Here is an 18,308-nt window from a genome sequence, read left to right as displayed (position 1 = left end):
AATCCACCTCACCTAAATTTTAAGCTACCAGATTTAAAGGACCTTACTACGTCAGACGGCTGCGGGAGCGATTTTGAACTTCCAGTCGACATCCTGCTTTTAACAGTGGAGGACTGTGAGTTCTTAGCCTGCATCCACTTTCTCAATCAACCCTCAAGGAGGTACCACAAAAGCACTGGGTATGTGTACTACGGGTCCATGGGACATGACCAGGAAAATAAATTGAAAACTGCTTTAGTCAAGTGTACCAGAGGTTCTTCAGTTCCTGATGGTTCTTTGATTGTTGTTAATGATGCAATTCGAGCTCTGGGACCCAAAGCTGTGTTTTCTGTTGGTACTTGCATTGGGTTGACTCCTAAGGAAACCAAGCTAGGAGACGTAGTTGTGTCTTCAAAGTTGACAACGTTTGCCCACAATGCTCCTGTAAGCAGGGATATTGGTAACCTTATCAAACATGCAGCTGATGGCTGGAGAGCACCCTTAAAAGACCCGCACGCTCGTAAAGTAAACGTGAAATGTGATGGTACTGTCTTAAGTATTCCACCGTCACAGGCAAGCAGTAAAAATATTATTCAGAAATATTCTGAAGCAACTGCAGTGGAGGTGGAAGGTGAAGGTAAGACTTACATATTAAATACCACAACAACGTGTGGAGCAGTCTGAGGTATCCGTCCGTTCTGGCTACAGCTATAAACATAGTATTTTTAGCGAGGCGATATTATCGAGTTACAACCCTTCCCGAAATGATTGTGTTACGTCCTGGACCGACCTCAAAGGCCTAATAATGAGGATGAAGTACTTAAACCCTTCTTTCAGAAGAGGTTAAGGCTTTTGTATCACTTTAATAAGAGAAGGCGCTAGAATTGAGGACACAGCATCGAAAACACTAGTCTAGTTATCGCTTCTCTTCATCTTAGGGGTGTTTGCTGCAGCTCATCGTCTGAAAACGGAATGTGTGGTTGTAAAAGGCATCAAATGCTATGCCAGCGAGAATCAGTCGTCAAGTTATGAATGGGATGTATTCGCAAGTGTTATGGCAGCCTCTGTTGTGTCCAACATTTTGAGAAATCCAAGCGTATTCCAAGATTGGAGCCATTATAACGAAGGTAACTTTCCTCTAGTTCTCTCTTTTCCCTGAACGCTTCGAATTCCGTTTTCACCTACCTCGACAAAAAGAAAGGTTTTCGAACAACGCTTGTGCGTTAATCTAAGACAACAAGGACGTGTTTCCTTTTAAACCAATAGAGGACCAGTCAAAATATTGGTCATTTGTAGAGCAAACTAAGAGTTTGGGACAAAGAAAAAACCACCATCCACTAACGAGTATCCGAACCTCTGACTTTCCAATTCCACTGCCAAATGCCTCTGGAGAAACAAAATCTTGAGAAGCTAATGTAACATATATCAACATGCCACCGCCATGATGGATTTATAACAACACGGGTTTTATTTAATGCTGTGCCTACAAGTGGTCAGGGTGTACATAAATGTGCTTAACATAAAAAGTTAACGCAAGCTTCACCTAAAGGTCATTGTAACTGTAGACTGATTTGATAAATTCCTGTAGTAGGCAATAATATTCAACAATTATTCCATGTGGGTGCTCCAAATATGAAATGATAAATGACCAATAAGTTGCTAAGCACCAAGTTGGTTATAATAATCTCATATCTAGTAAACCTTAGTAGAATAATTGTTAAAATTAACTAGCTTTTAGTGTGGTTTTACAACAACGAGAAGACAAAAGCAGCCTCCATTGAAGTCTTATCTGCTAATCTCCCCATTCTTGTGAGTAAAAACTCGGGACTCGCTGAAGCACGAAAGGAAGAGAAATTTTATAAATTTTACTGAATTTTGAGGATGCCAATGACTGGGAAAAAAATCAAAACCACTTGCCAAATCTGAAAGAGTGAAAATTGCGACTTGAAGAGATTCGAAAAGTACGCACATTCTGGAAAGCGTTTTACAGCTAGGAGAGTCAGTGTAAAGACTTTGTGGTGAAAATGTTAAACATGGTTTATGGTATACATGTGATATACGATTGTTTTTTGATTGCGTTTTCGGCAGGAAGGATGTATACAACGCATAATGGGAACAGATTATTCAGTCTGATTCTGCCTTAATGGTTTTTTTTAGTGGTACATGGGAGTAACAACATCGATTGAGATTCGATTCACTTAAAAATCTTGTAAGGAACTATATGAAATCAATTTCTTTGGCAGCTTTTCAATTTCCCTTGACCTGCACTGAAAAATAAATCTCCCTTTCCAATCAGGATTGCATGAAATTCTCCAATGCTTTTTACTCTGATTCATTTCACGTTGTGTTTTGTTGTCCTAATTTACTTTCAGTCCTAAAAACTGCGCTTGCAAGTCCACCGCCATTGTTTTTCCCTGTGGACTAGAATAACCTTTATGATGTTGATTTTTCCTCCTTGTCGTCTAGCTCAACCTTTGCGTTTAAAATTGGAAGAAGTGAAGACGAACACCAGATGGAACGCACTCATTAAGGTGGCCGTGGTTGTAGGCCTTCTAGCCGCTTTTATTTCTGTCCTACTCCATACAGGGTGGATTGGTTCCTAAAGTGCTCTGCTGTATTGGATCATTGTGACATTTCAACTTTCAAACAAGTTGTAAAATGGTATTAAAATGTTTGATAATTTTGGTACTGAAATAATAAGTTGTAATAATAATAATAAGAAAACAAAAATGAATATCAAATAAGTTGTAAAACGGAAATTAAAATCTCTGATAATTTTGGCAATGAAGATAATAAGCTAACTTCCAAGTGTAGAAATGAATGAATCACGTTGAACTTAAGATTTTCGAAAAGCTCTCATTTTTCTAGACCAATAGCTAGAGCAGCCTTTTTTAAGGAATTAGCTAGATAGATGTTGGTAGTCATTTTTCTCAAGAAGAACTAATAAGGTGGAGAAAGCTGAGCTGTGAGCAGGAACAGGAGTAGTTAAAAATCTCAGAATACCATTTTATAAGAAGAACTTAAGGTGGCTTAAAGACGTTTGCAACACAGTTTCTGCAATGAGGCGTCTACTTTGCCAGACAAGACACTGGAAAGTAAATAAAGAAATACGAGCCCGGTTACCGCTAGAATTTATTGTTCAAAATTAGTTAACAAGGGTATCTTGAAGGCGTTCAATTTCATCGATATTTTATGTGTTCCTTGAACTAACTTTTTTTGTACAACGAAAACACGTCATTTTCTTTTGCAATTTTTATATCCTGTCAAAAAACCTCTTTTTTTAGTAATTCTTTGACCAGTATCTCAATGGTGTTGTAATTGTAGGGAATGTTTTGTCTCTTTAATAATGTCTTAATGATGGATTTATAGTATGACGACACCGTCCCATTTTTTTTCCCGGCTCTCGAAATAAATAAGTCATTCTTGATTCTTATTGTATCGAAGTATTTTTGCGTAACAAATAGAGAATCCTCGACTGTAGTCTGCTTTGTTGTTAAGCACGCAGGAAGTGGCTGGGGCATGAAAAAGTGAAAGGAGAAACACGAGACGTGGTCAAGCGTCTTCCTCCAGTGTTTTGTGCTCTATCCGCTTCCTAAGTTCTTTACAACAGAACAGAGCACAGTCAAGGCCTCTCCATTTGTGTTATAGCGAAGAATCCGTTAAATTCCTAATTTTAAAGACAAGCTTTATGCTCAACTGTTGGCAACTTTCTTTGAATTGCTTGTTGTGCTACTATTTATAATGGCACAAGACGCGGTACAAAGAGAGTCGCCAAAATAGCGTTAAACCACCGTAAGGGTCATTAATTGGCTTATTTGCTAGACCACAGGTTCAACATATCCTTTATTACTTGCAATCAACTTGACTGCCGATTGAAAAGAAGAACAAACATGAGAGGCTAAAAGCCTTTAAAGACTTTGGGAAAGTTTGGCAAAATCTATTGTGAAACCTAAATGCAATATCGACCAAAAATGGAAAATTTTCCCAACATCGTTTTCAGCTACGAGACTCATGATCGCGAAGCCACAATTATAGGACAACCAAAAAATGTAACTTCTCAAAATATTGACCATGAAAATGTGACAAGGAATTTTCCAGAGGAAGGCATTAAACCAAGAGGAATAACTTCTTTTTCTTCTATGTGCGTGGAGATGTCTTCTCAGCTTTAGTTGATAGAGACCAATAGAAAGAAGTTGAAACGCATGTCTATTCTTATGCAGATCGCTAAAGAGTTTTGAGTTTTCCATCAAAATTCGTGATTCTTGCAGAATTGCAATGAAAATAACCAGAGTCTTGTGAGTGTCTTTTATTTTTCTGCCCAATCAATTTTGGAAGCTATGCCCCCGTCCCTGTTAAGTTTGACCCATCGGTGACATCGGTACTCCCTGCCTTTCCTCATTGACATGATATCTTAGTTTAAAAAAGTTTACAAAAAAGTTAACACAGAAAACCACGTATGATATTATTTGGGGGATAATATATTCATGTTTGTGAAACAGAAACTAATCTTTCCATTCCGGTTTCCGTCACGTATCTGGTGTCCCCACTTTCATGTAACCATGCTCTTAAGGATTTAAGAATTGTTTTGAAAGAAATGAAAGTCTGATCCCAAACCACTAAATGGCTATGTTTGCCTAGGCTTTTGCTAAAAGCAGACCCACTGCCCGCGGGTTTCGAAGAGAGGGAATAATTTCTTGTCGCGTCTACAAGCATGTCTTTGCTTTATCTAGCAAGTCAATTTTTGGGAGCTGAGCGCCTAACGAGATTGTCTGCGAACCTTGTTTCGTCGATTACCAATCGGCCGTTATTGGTATTTTGCGAAACAAGGCATCTAGCGAGAACAGTTTTCGAAGAGAGGGAAGAATTTCTTGTCGTGTCTGTAAGCCTGGTTTTGCTTTATCTAGCAAGACAATTTTCGGGAGCAGAGCGCCTAAAGAAGTTGCCTGCGAACTTTGTTTCGGCGATTACCAATCGGCCGTTATTGGTATTTTTGTGAAACAAGACATCTAGCGAGGACAGGTTTAGAAGAGAAGGAATAAATCTTAGTGGTATCGTTAACTCGGTGGATGGTGATTTCCTTATCGATTAATGTTTCGTTTAGTTTCGTTTAGTCTCGTTTCGTTTCGTTTCGTTTAGTTTCGCGGAATACCGTAAGCGTACTATTCTTGGATATAAGAAAACTGAAGCAAAACAGCAGATTACCTTTGGGACTTCGGCTTTGTTTTTGATTGGTATGGGGTTATACGGAAATCTTTCCTTAGATACCTACGTCTCTTTGCAACACTCTATACATAACAATTAATGTAGGGGGTTGTATGGAAATCTTGCCAGTAATTTTCATCAGAAGGCGACACTGAGAAAAAAACCACTCAATTCTTTTTTAATGCACAATACAGTGCCACTTTTGCAGTGTATATACATGAATAGAGTGGCTCCTTTAGCTTGATTGTGGATGGAAGAGCAAGGAAAAATCTCTCTATGTATTGAGTCTTTGATCTTTGTATTTTAGTGCATGGTTAGTCTGGCTTGTTTGCCTCGGAAGGGGTACATGTAACAAAGGAACAAACGAGTTACATCTGCAAATGAGCCGGCTTGTTTGGTGAATGGTTAATAGCAGTTTTCCTGTATTCTTTTTTTCGCGTTCACAATCGTCCGCTGAACCGCAATGCAACTGGTTTTGGTTTAAAGTAACTCTGAAACTTTAAAATTAATGATGAAAATGGGTTGCACTGAATTAAGTAATGGTCAACCTCTGACTTCCTTAAATTAGAATTTGCTTAGCTACATGTCATGTTCATAAGCTAAGTTTTAAAAATGAATGAATGAATGAAAAACTTTATTTAAGTGTCTATGTTTTTAGCTATAAGCTAATGGGGGACACTAAAAAATTTAAAAGTCACACACATTTACATATGTAGATGATAGTTATTTACAGTAGATAATTAAAAAGATTATAAAGTTATTTAGTTAAGTTTTAAATTTCAACGAGAGTTGAAAGGTCGACTTTTCTTATGTTCTTCTTGAACGAATTTAGAGTTTCTATCGTTCTTAGGTGTCTTGGTAACTTCGACCAGATGAGAGGTCCCATATATTTAATAGAATTCCTACCAAATCTTACAGTTTCCAATCTTGACAATTCAAAGTCACTGTTCCGTAAATTATATTGAGTGTTCTTTATATTAAATAAGTCAGAAACATTCTCAGGTACGAGACTGTGCTTAACTTTAAACATCAAAGTGGCAATGTCTTGTAGGCGCCGATTGTTCAACGTCGGTAGTTTGGCGCGACTTAGCAGGTCTTGATAGGAAGCTGAACTAGTTTTGTACACCGCCCTAAGTGCTCGCTCCTGAATCTGCTCAAGCTTTCTCCGATCCGATGCATTACAAAAGTGCCATACTAAATGACAGTAGGTTAGATGGGGCAGAATTGAAGACCTGTAAAGTGATAGTTTAACATTACAGGGTATCAAATTGCGTAGCCGCACTAGGACCCCTACTTTTTGACTGGCCTTAGAGCATAGATCACTGATATGACTAGTAAAACTCAATTTTTCATCTATTTGAACTCCTAAAGCCGTATTTCTCCCATTCTGTTAATAGTATGACCATCAACAGAAACATTTTGATTATCGTTGTCTTTGTCAACATTTCTCGGGCTGATCGTTAATAGCTGGAACTTTTCTGGGTTGGTTGAGAGATAGTTGTTCTTGTACCAGGATAGAGCTTTCTCTCCATGTATCTTGATACTTTGCGCGACATACATCTGATGATCTTCCCCGTGACATACATCTGATGATCGTCGGCATACATGCTCAAATTAGCATTAATTATATGAAATGACATATTATTTTGGAACAAATTCCACAGAAGGGGGCCAAAGGACGAGCCTTGCGGGCAGCCAAGCACCATCCTTTTCCAGTCACTTGTCACTCCTTTTATTTTCACTCTATTGAGCCTATTGTCAAAGTATGATCTAAGAAGGTTGAGAGAATTTTGTTTAATGCCATAGGCCTCGAGTTTCTTTACGATTAGAGAATGGCTAAGAGAGTCAAAGGCTTTACTCAAGTCAGTAGACAGTATGTACACCAGTTCCTTTCTGTCAACAGCTGATTTCCAGTCTTCCACGAGTCTAAGTAGAGTGGTCTGACAGCTATGATGTCTTCTATAAGCTGTCATTCTCTGATAGAGAGTTGGATCATAGTGCCCGGTGATTTGCTTACTGAGCATATGCTCAAATGTCTTATTTAGGGTAACAAGGGACGTGATGGGACGATAGTTCTTCGCCAGTTGTCTGTCACCTTTTTTAAACACTGGCGTCCACTCTCCCATTTTCCACGCACAAGGCCATCGCCCCAGCTCGATACAGCTGTTGTAGAGAGTCATTAGAGTTATTGTAGAGAGTCATGGAGCCAGATAACTTGGGCGGTGAGACATGAGTTGCTTCCCTGTGGAGCAAGCTGAGTGTATCTTTATCTTATCTACCTTTGTTGACGATTAGAGTGCTCTTGGTGATACACTTGGCTACACCTCGTGTGCAACATTTTTGTTCTTTCCACATTTTGACATCATCTGTGATTTGTTACTGAACAGATGCACGGCAAAATGGAATCTAAGTTATCTAAATGTTCCTCCAAAGCTACCCAGTGTTTCCTTGGTGCATTAGAATTTAGTTAGCCTGTGAAAAGGATGAAAATCTTTGTTTCAGTCTGGGAACCATTTCCTTTTCAAAAGAAAACCTTTCCCAGCTCAGAATTCTGATCAGACTGACCTTTTTAGAAATATATCGATACTCCAGTTGAATACAAGTACATGTATGTTTTAAAATCAAAGAGTATTTGAAGAGGAAAGCCTGAGACTATCCCCGCGAAAAGAGCCGCCTATCTGGGCTCAACACTAATGGCAGCCAACTAGCCACAGAATGGTAGAAATTCAGTTTTGGCTGGTGGTTTTCCACTTTCATCAGCCAGTTTAGCTGGTAAAAAACTGAAATTGTCATAACATCTAGGTTGTCATTAGCCCCTTGGGTAGTAAGTTGAAAAGTTAGTGTTGAAACCTGCTTATGTTTTGGACACGGCTCTACTTTGTGATTCTATAACAGTTTTTTCATAATGATGCAATGTTTTTTAAATTTTCTCTCCTTTAAGCAACCGCTGTTCGAATCGTTTACGATGTAAGGGACCAAGGCCCCTTTGAAGTTCAGGTACTTGAAAAATTGTCATGTTTTGTAGTTCTAACAAGTGACTACCCACATGATGGTATCAGTCACTCAGATGACAGAGACTTGTTTCGCAGAACAAATAGTTGTACAACATTTGGTGTAAATGAAAGTCTTTTTGGAATAATTTTTTCTAGTGATTAAAAATTGAAAATTAATGTGCAATTGAGGACCTGTAACGTATGGAATAACTTGCAATTTGTTTTTTCAACGAACTTTGTTTATTTGCCTTTTGATTGACCCAAGAATGATTTTTTAACTGAAGCCCGTAATATCAGATCGTTGAGGTCTTTTTCGAGGGTGACATGGTAATTGTTTCCAATTGGCTTGCGTAGTCTGTATATTCCCACAATAACTACAACGTGTCGACCAAATTTGGACTGAATTACCAGAGACTCGATCGTGGTAAATTTCCTTGGCAATCCCAGCCGTTTGGAAGGTAGTTTCTCTGAAATATACGCCATTACGCCACCTCCTCCTTTTTTTGGATCGTTCCTGAATATATTATAGCCATTCTGTGCAAACTGCGAATCCGGATATGTGCTATCGATCTTGGTCTCGGTGAGGATGAAAACTTGAGCTTTTGTTTCCTTGAGTAGTAATCCAACTTCCTCCACTTTATTTTGAAGACTGTTTACGTTCAAATGAATGAGAAGAATTTCACGAGCCTTCTTTGTTCTTCGTAATGGATCGGGTAAAGAGTCAGCATTAGCATATTCCTGCTGGCTGTCCGTATTTGCATAGGACAATTCAAGTATTGGCTCCTTAGTGCTCTGATGAAAAAAGGAGTTTCCACATTTCGGCAGGGAGCACAGAAGACATGTCCAGTCAAGATTATAGCTCACCAGGTAATACTGGAAAATAGGCTTTCCCATGTTGATGCATTTAGCATGGAACCATGTTTTGCATTCGGAACACAATATGGCGTCTTGGTTATTTCTCACCGTTTGTTGACATTCGCCGCAGGGATGTTTCGGAGTACTAAATCTGTTTCTTCGTTGTCCTGAATTAGGATGGGTGTCTCCGGACTTTAGGTGTAGTTGAAAGGAGCTTGTACCAGTGACGCTGTAAGGTATACGTGATGTAGTGAACGTTCTTCTTCTACTTTTGCGTAACTTGTGCATTCCTGTTTTACTATAATTTGGCACAAGGAAACTTTCGAATACGAATAAAAGCAGGAATAGGAAATTTGCTTACAAACTATGCACCAATCTTTATCCATAACAAATAGAAAAGCTGAATTAGTCCTATTTCTATAACCTTGACAGCGTCGTGGCCAAGAACCTGGAGTTTAAAAAGAGTAACTCGAACTCCATAAAATATACACTATTGCTTAAGGAAAGTTAATAAGCTCTCAGTTTCTTCCTATTCTGTGCCCAAATGTGGCCAAAAATCGAACAGTTTCCAAATATGGTGGCAACAGCCTAAAAATCAATTCGGCTCATATTCTCAAGTTAGGTAGGTCTTAAGGTGAAACAAAGCACTGCATACTTCGTTTGGCTGAATATCGATTTATTTTCGAGAAAATCGATAAAAGCTGAATTTCGCCCAAAATGCCGCTTTTGAAGCTCAAAATTTCAGACGAATCTCGGAGCGTCGCGCCACGAATTGAAACACTTGGACCGATAAAAACTACCAAATCTTGAAAAAACAACATCGATACATAATTTGACAGCAATTTGAGCAATTCTTGATCATTCATTTACACAACTTAATCGAATTTATCCGACCTTCTTCTAACTAGATTAAAAATAGGTCAAAAGCAACCTGCTAGTTAACTATACGCTATACAAAATAATCGACTGAAAATCTCGCTTTTGGAAGGCAAAGTGTAGTTCTTTTCGATCACCAAAGGATTGTTTGGGGAAATGATTCAGTGCGATTTAATCAAATTTTAAAGTTGAATAAAATGAGCTGATTTGGCGATGCCGTAAGTTATTCGAAAATGTACACATTAACACGCAAACTCGATTGTTTCGCATTTTACATCCAATCTACAGCTTATTTAATATAATATCATCTTACCGTCCATATTGCTGTACTACAAAAGGGGATTGCAGTCCTGAAATTGTTGCATTGCTCCCATAATAGCGATATAACTTGGCAGGATAGTCAACACCTCCTGATAATGACTGTTTACAAAGCGTATCTCAGGGTTTCTTCCTTTCCATTTCGTTGAAAAGGAGGCTGTAATTACTTCACGTAAGAGATCTTTGTTTAAATATAAGTCTTTAACTAAACCGCGAACCAAATGTTGGCGAAATGTTGCTAGTTCAGAAACATGTTTCTCGTGTGCGGAACAACGCTAATCAGTTCAAAATTATGGTCTACAGAAATCGACAACTCTGCAAAAATACAACTTTGGACTATGAAGCACGTGGCTATGGGAACTAAGGTCGGGTGTTACATACAGGAAACAGGAGCAAAGAATTATTTAGCTCCGATCCTTATTGAGTTGATATTTTTATTTTGTAAATTATTGTTTAGGTTGATAATGCTCATTTTAGGACAAAAAGAACGAAAGATAAACCTAGTTCGGTGATTAAAACCTCTGCTTGCCACAATACTACTGTAATTTACTGTTGATAAGTTTTCAACCTCCCTGCACTCTTACCAAATTTTCTTCTGTTGACGGTATGTAATATTCAAAATGAGTTACAGTCAAACCTACCAAATGAAACTCTAGGGGGGCGTTTTTATCGTTAATCGCTGAAACCACACTGAGTACCTATAGAAACACTTGTTGCTTACTTTGTGTAAGAAGGAACCGGTCGAGATGACAATTTGCTCGAGTAGAGGTAAGGATTTTAAATAATTTTCAAGTATTTTTTAAGACGCTGAAAAATTGAATCGTATTTGTTTCTTCTTCCTTACTATTTTAATCTCTACTGATTGTTTGATTAATTACAGAAATTACGTTGAAACTGGCATTTTCGTTTACTAATAAAATGAATTGCAGAGAAAAGATGTGAACTCTGCAACAGCATTGCGTGTCGTTCTCCTCACAAGGATATCTGCTGCTCGTTCAAAACTATAGTAACAGTACACTGTGACTTCGACAGACGATCCAGAAAACGGGAAACAGTAATTATACCTCTTCTTGCCTGTTCTAGGCGGATTGAGAGCAATTCCGCTAGTCTCGGCTTTTCCGGGCCAGAAGACGAAGTTGACCTAGTTCTTAGCCAAGCAGCCATATTCTCTCCTCCTGCTGACGTACATTCCATGACAATTTATCCCTCGCTTAGTGCAAAGCTTGGTTTGGGGTGAACGAGAGGCTCTACATCGAGGCGCAGAGTTCCTTCTGATATATCAAACCACGCTCAATAATATATCGCCATATGATGCATTGCTTGGCTTTGGACTTCTATAAGAAGTAGTCATTCACTTCTTAAACTTATTATCTTGAAAGGAAAGAGTTAAGGAGATATGCACAACATGGCTTTGTTTACTTTCTTTATTCTGGTTAAATCTAGATGTCAATCTTTTCCCGATGGGCATGAACATTCTGGTCTGACCAGACAAGAGGCTTATGTTAAATTTTTCATTAAGTATCAGCCACGCTCTATAATATTTCGCCATATAATGCATTCATGGTTTTGGGCCCGACCAGATTTGAGGAGGATAGATAACTACTTGGCTACCTTCTTGGGCAAGAATACTAAATAATTAGCAACTTGAGTTGATTTTTCAAGGCAACTGTTTCCAAATTGCAAGTATTTGATGTAGGTATACCGACTCGCACTCGAGTCTGCTGTGTCAGCTGGTGCAATGATTACTCAAAGCGTTTTTTGAGTTCCGAGATACGCAGAAATGGTTTTATTTCCAGATGTGACCATTTTTGGGACGGCTTCCGGGAAAAGGTGAGTGTGAAAAATGTGAACGTGTTACCTGGGTCGTAGTCTTACCACCGGCACGAGTAACTTAACAAGGCACAGTAGTCTCTGGAGAAGAAGTAGTATAAATAGAAAGCTGTTGAACGTTGGCTTTCACAAAAATTTTAGCGAAAGTTGTGGTTTTCCAGGTTTGACCATTATAAAACTTCCTTTAATTCAAAAAACAATACAGTTTTTAATAGCGGTAGAGTGACACAGCTCACCATATTACATCGACTTTTTCGTCGCTTTTATTCAGTGACCTGTGATAACATTTATTACAAATACATAAACAGAGTTGCTTGTTCTTTATTTTGCTTTTTCTTTGTTTTTTTTATACTTTGTTTTGGTTGTTCTTTGCTTTACTTGTTCTATGTGTTCAAAAATCGGTATATTTTTCATAAAGGGTAAAGCGACCCGGCGCAACACATTTTCGTCTCATCTCTTCATAATTATGACTAATTCTTTCGGAATACTGGTAAATGCTTATGATGTGTGGGGCACTCTCCACTAAGAGAGAGTCCACGTCCCTCTAGTCATTTAAGAACTTTTTAATGTTAAATTGTTTGATTGAAAAGCCTGTTGTTTGCTTTTTCTTTCTCTTAGGTAAGGTATGAAAAGGTAACGCCTTTATTTGAAGAGGGTAAGCACGTGACAGTTATAATAAAATTGATAAACTTGTGGCCCTCTATGAAAAATAAAATCAACATCAATATTAAAATAGTTTTACACTGTCATGAAAAAAAAGACAACAGTTATTATAGTCACAAGTTAAGAAACAAGCAAAATAAAGATTAAAAACTATCCAGAGTTTTCTATAGAAACTGAATATTCATTATTTACAAAATATTTACTATCTAAAACAAGTTATTTTGCAGACTTGATGTAAAAGGCTACATAGCTATCAAAATGATATTCAAAATTCCCTATCACTCTTTGCTTAGTGATTAAATTCGTGCGCGATTTCTTTCTACAAGATTTAACATTTTTCAATTTCTTTACTTCAGAAGACAGTTCATTTCAATTTCTAATAGTTCGTGCGCTAAAAGTCCAGCCTGCCCTCTGTGCTTCTCTTAAAAGCAGTACAATGAAAATTTAAATTTGCAAAATGAGTAGATCGGTTATGAAACTCAGAATTTATTTTTAATATATAATTTATATAACCTGGAGTTGTACCCTCTAGTCTCTTGAAGGCGGCTATAGAACATCTACCTATGTATGCCTCGATAAATAATAGAATCCAGTTCAGTTCATTAAACACAGTTAGTCTGCGTGTTGTTCTTTCCGCGTCCAATTTAATGCATGCATAAGACTCTTTCCAGCAATTCCCTACCGCAAGATGACCGAATTGGACTGGGGAACAACATAACTGGCTTTATAACAGCGAGATAGAAAATTAACCCGTGCCTTTGCTTGAGATAAGGACTAATATGCCTCAAAAGTGCACGTTTTTTTTTTTTTGACAGTTTCTCACATAATTCAAAGCTAAGATCTTTATCGATGATTAAACCCAGTAACGTGTGATGTGATAATGAGTCGATATTTGTGGCGTCAAGGCGTATTTTTAGGCTTTCTGTTTCCTCACTAAGCTTATGTTGTAACCTTTTTCTCGTAACAAGTAGGTCTTATCGGTATTGATATACATTTTGTTTTCAGTTGCCCATTTCTTGATATTTTCCAAGTGATTAAAAAGAGCTTGATTCAAAGAAGTGATGTCATTCCAGTTTGTACTTAAGGAAAGGGTAGTATCGCCAACATATACATCAGTGATGGAGGTGTTCAGGTGTAAAGACCTATCATTCACAAATAGGAGAATTAAAACTGGACCGAGGATTGATCCCTGTGGTACCCCCAGATTTCGGCTCCGATGTTATATGCCCTAGTTTCAAAAACTGTCGTCGCTCTTCCTGGTACGATCGAAAGCAGGCCACGCCATATGGACTGGCACCGTGCACTGATAATTTCTTAAGTAGTAGATTGTGATTGAGTACGTCAAACGCTTTACGGAGCTCAGCAAATACTAGTCCCGTGACGTCATCGGTATCCATTTTAAACAAGATTTTGTCCGTGATTCTAATAAGAGGCGTTTCAGTGAATGACCAGAACGGAAGGCTACTTATAATTCATATAGCAAATTGTTCTCTTGAAAATATTTTAATACCGAGCTTGCTATATTTTTTTCCATGATTTTAGACAGGATTGGCAGCACGGATATAGGGCGATAGTTATTCTCCTCACGTTTCTGACCACCTTTGTACAGTGGCGTAACTTGGCCGACTTTTCCATTCATCAAGGAAGGTATTTGTTGCAACCGATAAGTTCAGCAGCCAGCCAAGGGGTGGATAAATGATGACGCGACAAGTTTGAGGATATTGGCACTCAAACCATTACGTCCAGCTCCCTCGTTGACCGAGATGTTACTAATGATATCAGCAACCTGCTGCGGTTCAATTTCAGGTGTGAAAAAAATTGTAGTGGGACTAAGCCTAGATGAGATAAACGTCTTCAGTTTTGAGTCATCAAAGACAGAGTCACTAGAGTGATATTCCTTTCCTAGTTGTTCCAGAATCTTAGTGAAAAATTCGTTACATTTATTGGCTACGGATGACCCATCATATACTGCCCCATTTTCCGTCTCTAATTCCACGATTTTAGTCGTTCATTTGCCCGAGCCACTTAGGGTTTTTAAGGCATTCCACTGGCTCTTAATTGCGAATGTTACCAACGGTCAAACATTTGGTGGCAACAGCCAAAAAATCGAATCGGCTCATATTCTCAAGTTAGGTAGGCCTTATGGTGAAACAAAGCACTGCATACTTCGTTTGGCTGAATATCGATTTATTTTCGAGAAAATAGATAATAACTGAATTTGGACCAAATGCAGCTTTTGAAGCTCAAAATTTCAGACAAATCTCGGAGCGTCCCGCCACGAATTGAAAACACTTGGACCGATAAAAACTACCAAATCTTGAAAAACAACATCAATACATATGTTCACAGCAATTTGAGCAATTCTTGATTGTTTATTTACACAATCTAATTGATTTATCCGACCTTCTTCTAACAAAATTTAAAATAGGTCAAAAAGTAACCTGTTATTTAACTATGTGCTATACAAAATAATCAACTGAAAATATGGCTTTTGGAAGGCGAAGTGTAGTTCTTTTCGATCTCCAAAGGATTGTTTGGGGAAGTGATTCAGAGCGATTTAATCAAATTTTAAAGTTGGATAAAATGAGCTGATTTGACGATGCCGTCAGTCGTTCGAAAATGTTTACATTCACACTCAAACTTAATTGTTTCGCATTTTACATCTAATCTACAGCTTATTTAACATAATATCATCTTACCGTCCACATTGTTGAATCACAAAAGGGGACTGCAGTCCTAAAATTGTTGCATTGCTCCCTGAATAGCAATAGAACTTGGTAGGATAGTCAACTCATCCTGATAATGATTGTTTACAAAGTGTATCTCAGGGTTTCTCTATTCCCATTTCGTTGAAGTACTTCGCGTAAGAGATCTTTGTTTAAATATAAGTCTACAACCGAACCGTGAACCAAATGTAAGCGGAATGTTGCTAGTTCAGAAACATGTTTCTCGCGTGCAGAATAACGCTAATTAATTAAAAACGAGATCTACTGAAATAAAACGCAAAAATAAAACATTGGACTATGAAGCACGTGGCTACGGGAACTAAGGTCGTGTGTTCATATACGAAACAGGAGCAAACAATTATCTAACTCCGATCATAATTTAATGTATCATAATTGAATTTTTAATGGTACTTCGAGGGATAAAGCTCATTTTAGCACAAAAAAAGAGCGAAAGATCTGCAAAGGGCATAGCCCATCATACATCACTGCAGATGTGCGACAAAGAAAAGTGTAGTGTTTGAATATTTGTTTATTTAAAGTGTCTATGACACGAACTTTTTTTCGTTCATAGCTAGTTCTATGTGTATAATAAACAGTTTGAGAGTTTAAAATGAATGAAACAAGTTTTTTGGTCGATTTTTAGCGCCCGAAACACGCTAAGTTTACGTATAAAATTGTTCCCGGAGACTGGGGCGAGAATTGGACTCGTGACGTCAAGTTGTTTGATCCCTTGATTGGCAAGGTCAACAACTTTCAGTGTTTTCCTTGTAAAACGCTGTGATTACTCGCTCAATTCTATCGTTTCACGCTTCAAAATGTCCAGCGATTCCGAGAGTATTGAGTCGTCTGACTCCATGATGACACTGTTGATAGAGTGGATCTGGGTGGTTAACATGTTTATTACTGACATGGCGCATAAATGAATTCCATTTGGCAATGATAAGAGACTCAAAGCCAGCTTTGTTGAAGTCGCACACCAGTAGACATGTCTACGTATTCCTTTCATCCAATATTTGATTATTTGACATAATTTCTCTTTACTTAAACTCAACATCTTCTTAGTTAATGATCTTGCCACATGCCAAATATCATAGTAATGCCTGGTATTGATACAGTTCTCTCAAATCCGCTTTGCTGTGCCCCTGTGCCGGTCAGACACAAAAATACCAATTGTCAGACCAAGACGCTGCAAATAGGAAAAACATCTCTTTGCCCCCTCAAGTTCCGTCTGTTGGCTGCCACCAGCTTCATTTGCCTGAGTAATAAAATGAGAAATATAAGGGAATGAAAGTTTACTCATTACAATTATAATTGTAACTTTCATGTTAATCTTGTTTGAAACAAATATAACTCCCACTGATAATAAATAATAATCTAGTAACTGGGAATGTACTACCAGTTAGAATACCCCTGAAAATAGCATCGTAATAATAATCTAAAGCAATACAATAATATCATGCAATGTCATTAATATTTTTTACATTTTCTAATAACACTTAATGATGATTTATTCTTCCAAAAAGAACTTGCCTTACCTGAACTAATTCAAAGTGGACGATTTTCAAGATTGTGGTGCAGAACATTGTGTAGACCCCATATTTGGCAGAGTGCCCCACTCAATCAAACCGTCCATCCCCAGTCCAAGCAACATTTTTTAACTTTCTGATCTTGCTGATGAGATTGGCTTGGTATGTTTCCCAGCGAGGAAGAACAACTGGAAGTAGGAATGACTTCTGGTGCCTAAAATAGGTACGGGCAGAGAATACATGGAGCCCCATGAGGCGGAAAACCAGCAATATCTTGTTTATAGATGCTCCAGCCATCAAGACTGCAAAGCTCAACAAGATATTGCCAGTAGGATATTTTCCAAGTAAAGTAGGCTGGGATTTCCAGATGTAGTTATCATGGCATTTTGAACAGCTCTGTGTTACAGTAACAATGGTCCCATCTTGCTTCATCGTTGCTGTAGGACTACTTTCTTTACACTTGAAGCAGGAAAGTGTGAAAATATGAAGCGCCATGCTGTAAAATACAAAGAACTTGGGTTCATCATATTCAGGGGTATCTGAATCAACTCTGCGAAATAAAAGGCATGGCCGAGTCCTTTCAATAATATACTCAAGTTACATAATGAATTATTGTGAAATGGAACAAACAATGAACTCAGACTCATACCCAGTAGCTACTAATCTGTTTTGAGGGTGAGAGAAGATTGGATATGAGAGTGAATTGATGAACATGAGGAGTTATGGATGGGAAAAAGGGCTTTTTTCCCTTTGTCCTTTCCCATAACTCCCTAAGTGCCTCAATCCACTCATGTAAGTGGTATAATTCCAATGAAAGCTACAATAGTAGTCTCACCTGATATCTTTTTCCATGCTTTCTTCGGAGAGATTCTCTTCCTCTTCATCATCTTCAGTACCTTAAGCTTCTGTGGAACCTCCTGCCTGTGACCTCCAGTCCCCATCCTCATTCTCTGTTGCCATATCTGTATCAGTCCCAGTGCTTGACCAGAGAAAGAAATCTTTGGACCCACTTTCCTCCTGCACATCAATTTCCCCTTCAGACGCTGTTTCAATTACTTCCTATAATAACAAACAAACAAGAAGGAATAAATTATCAGGTACTAGTGAGAGTGAGTAAGACTAGGAACACTTGAACCAAGTTCAATATGGATACTATTCTTTCGCCGTTATACAAAGCTACAAGAAAGCATAAATAGGTTTTGTTTAGGGCTCACACTTTTGAGCTCTCTTATCTCCTTTTTCTGTTCCTTTACTATTCTCCTTAGACGCATAGTTTGCTTCGTCTGATTTTTGAATTTGGATTTATATACACAATCTACACAAGAGCTGCCTTGCAATGG

General features: G+C 38.1%; 1 protein-coding gene and 1 pseudogene across 1 annotated transcript in view; one reads left to right on the top strand and one right to left on the bottom strand.

Annotated features, from left to right (window-relative positions):
* The window catches only part of LOC148738057 (uncharacterized), a 29,705-nt gene extending 25,586 nt beyond the window's left edge, over positions 1-4,119 (top strand). Inside the window, exons 16-18 of the mRNA XM_088749906.1 lie at positions 1-616; positions 918-1,106; positions 2,446-4,119. The exon at positions 1-616 is cut by the window's left edge and continues 44 nt beyond it. Coding sequence (XP_088606032.1) covers positions 1-616; positions 918-1,106; positions 2,446-2,582 — 942 coding nt within the window. The 3' untranslated portion in view covers positions 2,583-4,119. The remainder of the gene's footprint in view (positions 617-917; positions 1,107-2,445) is intronic.
* A 12,811-nt stretch (positions 4,120-16,930) lies between these two features.
* On the bottom strand, positions 16,931-17,820 carry LOC111319326 (uncharacterized; annotated as a pseudogene).
* Between the last annotated feature and the right edge of the window lie 488 nt (positions 17,821-18,308).

This window comes from Stylophora pistillata, chromosome 2, assembly GCF_964205215.1.
Source record: "Stylophora pistillata chromosome 2, jaStyPist1.2, whole genome shotgun sequence".
Taxonomy (NCBI): domain Eukaryota; kingdom Metazoa; phylum Cnidaria; class Anthozoa; order Scleractinia; family Pocilloporidae; genus Stylophora; species Stylophora pistillata.
Note: the sequence above shows the minus strand (reverse complement) of the source record. Positions and strands in the feature narration are given on the sequence as shown.